The 5,189-nt window shown below is 37.3% G+C and overlaps 1 protein-coding gene across 2 annotated transcripts in view; it reads right to left on the bottom strand.

Annotated features, from left to right (window-relative positions):
* Positions 1-4,643: 4,643 nt before the first annotated feature.
* The window catches only part of LOC113344462 (glycine-rich cell wall structural protein 1.8-like), a 1,633-nt gene continuing 1,087 nt past the window's right edge, over positions 4,644-5,189 (bottom strand). The window contains exon 2 of one of the 2 annotated variants that reach the window (XM_026588434.1): positions 4,644-5,101. In XM_026588434.1, coding sequence (XP_026444219.1) covers positions 4,881-5,101 — 221 coding nt within the window. In that variant the 3' untranslated portion in view covers positions 4,644-4,880. Of the gene's footprint in view, positions 5,153-5,189 lie in introns of both variants that reach the window. The other variant, XM_026588433.1, reaches the window with a different exon arrangement.

Below are 5,189 nucleotides of genomic sequence, written 5' to 3'. Positions count from 1 at the left end.
GTTGTGTAACCGTACATATATGATGAGCTTAAGCACACTTCTATGATTAATTTCAAAACCTTTGAGGTCTACAATTGTTCTTTGAATCTGGAAGGTAGGATTGTCGCCGTTTAACTAGAATTAATTAAATAGTAATTTCAAAACCAGATTCTATACCACTGGGAAGAAATTGCGAAAGTTTAAATAGAAGAAGTAACCGGGGCCAACAATCTGCTTAGGATATGCGGAAGGAACGTGTAAATTAATTTGTTTTCGAGGTAAAGGTCCGATGAAACTAAAGACCCGGGAAGTGCCCACCATAAAGCGTTTGTGACCAACTCCAGTAGTCTCCCATTAAAAAAAAAAGAAAACTAATGCGAGAGTGCTATTACTACCCACGGCATAAAAGCAACTGAGCACCTTAATGAATATACATCCATTGTTCGATTTTACCATGGTAATATGTGCTCCCATTAACGCAAGACAACAACCATTCTTGTTTTGAGGGATTGGTAATGACCAGGACACGTATCATGTTATCTAATTAAGGTGCATGCAAATGCAATTTCATGGGGAAATCCACCCTTCCACATGAGAATTAGTCCTCCTGTAAAACCATCGATCCCAGCTAGCAATATTGCAATGAGGATAGTTATAATGAAGCTTAGGGCCTTATGTCTGGGTGATGACTGTTAATGATATCTTAGTTCTTTTGCAAAGCCTTGAACATCGTAAGCTATAATGTTAGTTCCTTTTTAAGCTCTATTTATTTTTTTTTATTTTTTTATTTTTTTTTGTGTGTGTGAGTTTTTAAGCTAAATTGATGATTTATTTTTGTTTGCTGGCTTGCATCTTCGGACTTGGAGGAGATACCATGAACTCAAAGCTAGAGCTAGTGATTAGTAAAATACTATATCAACAGGGTGAAGGAGGAAAATCGGCTCATATGAAGGTAGTAGAGTTTGTTTGAAAACAGTTGGATAAATGCATTTGGAATTATAGGAGGTACAGAGGGAAAAAGTGGAGCAGGTAAACAATAGGGTGGGACTGATTAGCCAAAAACTGCTCCAAGGAATCCAGGGTGACCATCTAGTGTACTAGTATATATCGCCGTAGGGGCAAAATATCGCACCTCTTATTTCTATGCGAAGTTGTCACTTCATTACCAAGCGAAGATGATCGTACAAAGGATACTAAAGATGACATCACAAAGTCACACTAAAAGCACGAAGAGTCGTGCGACAATGAAGAGCATGTGCGAGAACAACCAACCTGAGTGTGCGAGAATAACGCATGCCAAATCCGAAAATAAGGGCTTTATTAGCTGTACTCCACTATATATAGTTGTCATCCACTATGTAACACATATATAAAGAGAAAGGCATGAGAGAGAAAAGGAGGTCAATCTTATCTTTGTATTATCATCTTCTTCCAAAAAAACTAGATCTAGAGCTCTGTCAAACACCCATTAATGGAGATTCTAAATGTAAACTCATGTAACCTCAACAATCATAGTGGAGAACCCTGGATGTAGATCACATTGATCGAACCATGTAAAAAATCCTTGTGTCCATTTACAATTTTAGCACTCTTATCATCATTTTCATATTCAATGTGTTTATATCTAGAAATTATTAAGGGGTGTTAGTTGTAGGATTTCCTGCAACTACATTTTGACGCTAGAAACAGGGAGAGAGTAAAGGATTTTATCCTACCTGCAACAAATCTTACCAGATCTATAAAATTTAGAAGAGAAAACCAAAGTTTCAGTGGAAGATTTTCATGTTCAGGAGAAAGAGCAAGAGGCAAATCTTTGAAGAAAACAAAGGAAAGGCGAAGACAAAGATAAGAGGCAGACGCTGTGGTTTTTATCACAAGCGAATACTAGCACAGATGGTTTGAGTTGGTTGAAAAAGAAATAGGTCACGCGTTCGATTCCTTCTCAGCGTGACATTTTAATCATAATTATGATTAAATGCCAAGGGAGAGAAGAATCTTATGCGTTAATTTCGCATAAAAGTGCTTGAAGAATCTTATGCGTTAATTTCGCATAAAAGTGCTTGAACATTTGGTCAATAAAATAGTATGTGCGTTCTTGGTCGCAAGTTCGAATTCGCCTGCGAGCATAGTTTTCTTCTTTTTACAGAGGGCTTAAATATGAATAATTTCTCAGCGTTGTTTCATTCTTTCGCAAACAAGAGGCAGCACAGTTGGTCATGTGCGAAGGTAATGAGTTCATTGTCATGCGTTCGAATCCCCTATCACGCGTACTTTTTACATATTTTCTTCAGCTGGGATATCACGCGTACTTTTTACATATTTTCTTCGGCTGCCAAGGGCGAAGAGATGAATAAAATCTCACATTTCATGATACTTTTGCAAGCATATTAGTTCGCATAGATGGTCAAGAGGCAGGAATGCAAGAAGCAGATCTCGTGTTCAAATCTCTCCTTTATGCATTAATTTTTGTTGCTGCAAACATTTGTTTTTGCTTTGCGGCATTTTCGCATTTCAAGAGTGTGGCATTTATATTTCTTTGATGTGCCACATTTATGCATGTGCGATATCTTCGCACAGGCCCATTACAACTTCATGCAATATGTTTCGCGCGAGACTCACATCAACAGCAAAGAACATGAAAGCTAAGTACCACTTTCCTTGAACATTTTACTTACATCAAACAAAAGATTTTTGACTTGATTTGCTAACGCGATACGATCGCACAATTACAAAGATTAGAATTTCTCTTGAATATTTGCTTTGCTTCAAATGATATGGTATTTAACATGGAGAGAAGTAGGGTGCAAAATAAGACCTCACAGACAGGCTAGTAAGACCTTTATAAAGGCTGCATAAGACCTCATTAGGATCACTTTCATGGAAGATATTTATCAAATGAGACGAAACAAGTCATACAAAGGAAATCAAAACAAACAAAAACGATTTGAACTTGAACACAAATGAAAAATTTTGATAAAAGAAATGTTGAATACTAATCTAAATTCTTATTTGCACTACAGCACAACATGAGGCAGAGAACATGGAGTAATAATTTCGCATGGTTAATTCGCAATACTTCTTATTCGCATTCAAGGACGAATACTTATCATATTTCGAGGATTAATACTTCTTATACTTCTCAAAGGATACTTCATACTTCGCACACTTCAAGAAATGATACTTCATATATACTTCTCAGAGCTTCAGAACTGCACAAAAGAATAGCGGCAAGTACGTACTTTTCAAGTCCAGTATTCTTTCGCTCGTTCCTCCAACAACTACAACAACGAAAAAGATCGCTCTTCAACCAATATTCAAGAAAAAAAAGGCAAAATGTAGGGGCAAAATATCGCACCTCGTATTTCTATGCTAAGTTGTCACTTCATTACCAACCGAAGCCGATCGCACAAAGGATACTAAAGATGACATCACAAAGTCACACTAAAAGCATGAAGAGTCGTGCAACAATGAAGAGCATGTGCGAGAACAACCAACGTGAGTGTGCGAGAATAACACATGCCAGATCCGAAAATAAGGGTTTTATTAACTGTACTCCACTATGTATTAGCCGTCATCTACTATGTAACACATATATAAAGAGAAAGGCAGGAGAGAAAAAAGGAGGTCAATCTTATCTTTGTATCATCATCTTCTTCCCCAAAAACTAGATCTAGAGCTCTATCAAAAACCCATTAATGGAGATTCTAAATGTAAACTCATGTAACCTCAACAATCATAGTGAAGAACCATGGATGTAGATCACATTGATCGAACCATGTAAAAAATCCTTGTGTCCATTTACAATTTTAGCACTCTTATCATCATTTTCATATTCAATGTGTTGAGATATAGAAATTATTAAGGGGTGTTAGTTGTAGGATTTCCTGCAACTACAATTCCTGTAAACTTTGAAAGAAAAACAGAAAATGGGTCATTTGTCCAAATATTTTTAAATCACGGTTCAAATGGATGGGTAAAAAATAGTTTGGGTGAAATGGCCAAAAAAAAATAGTAAGGATGGAACCTAGCTTAAATTTAAAAAATAACAAGGATGAAACTGGATACATCCTGTTTAAATTAAAAATAAGAAAAAATATTTGAAAATAGGCACGATGAAATTGGTTACATCCTGCCTATTTTTACATTTTTGGCCATTTAAACAGTATTAAAATCTAACTGTCCATTTCACACAGGAATTGTTGATTTTGCTCTTTTTAATCAATTTTGTGAAAGAAAAACTGATGCTGCCCATAATCAGAAACGGGATCGTAAATGGAGATTAAGGGTTTAGTTGTCAAATTCAATGATTGATGCTGACATGCATATGAGAATTAGGTTAGTTAGGGGAGATATTGATGGGGGGAGAAGAGACTGATCTAATGTAGTCCCACTGTTTTACTCCTAACATTGCAATCTAGAGCTCCATATACGAAAGCCGGCCTTGAATTTACATGGTATCTTATATAGTGATTCAATACTGAAACAACTAAATTGTTTAGAAGTAGAATCATTATGTTTTTTAGTAGATAACCAATGTGAAGTTTTTCTCGACTGAATAGCTAAATAGTTTTGAGAGAACTACTTTTTCTTTTATTAAGGCTTGGTCTCAGAACTAAACAATACTGAAAATAAACACAAACAACAAACACAAAAAAACTATGAACTCAATCGTAACAGTAGAATTTTGATTGAATAGGTGGTACGTTCAGAATTAATAACAGTATCACAGAAGCACACAGCGGTTTCTCCAAACTAGATAAATAACATCATGATACACTTTCTGAATATAAGTTGTAAAACATACATTATACCAATGATGTATCTTTCAGAACTTCTCAGAACTCCTCCTTCCAATTCAAACTCTTATTCATAATATATATTTTCCGGTCACAGCAATATGTTTAGTAACCACCATCACCTCCACCGTAACCAGCTCCACCACCTCCATCACCGTAACCACCAGCACCGTGAGCTCCACCACCTCCAGCACCGTAACCACCACCGTGAGCTCCGCCACCTCCAGCACCATAGCCACCACCATGAGCTCCACCAGCTCCGCCACCACCTCCAGCACCATAACCACCACCGTGAGCTCCACCACCTCCAGCTCCGTAACCACCACCTTGAGATCCACCAGCTCCACCACCACCTCCGGCACCATAACCACCACCATGTGCTCCACCAGCTCCACCACCTCCAGCACCACCTCC

The sequence above is a fragment of the Papaver somniferum genome, unplaced genomic scaffold, assembly GCF_003573695.1.
Source record: "Papaver somniferum cultivar HN1 unplaced genomic scaffold, ASM357369v1 unplaced-scaffold_76, whole genome shotgun sequence".
Lineage (NCBI taxonomy): Eukaryota > Viridiplantae > Streptophyta > Magnoliopsida > Ranunculales > Papaveraceae > Papaver > Papaver somniferum.
This window is presented reverse-complemented; position numbering and strand designations above follow the sequence as displayed.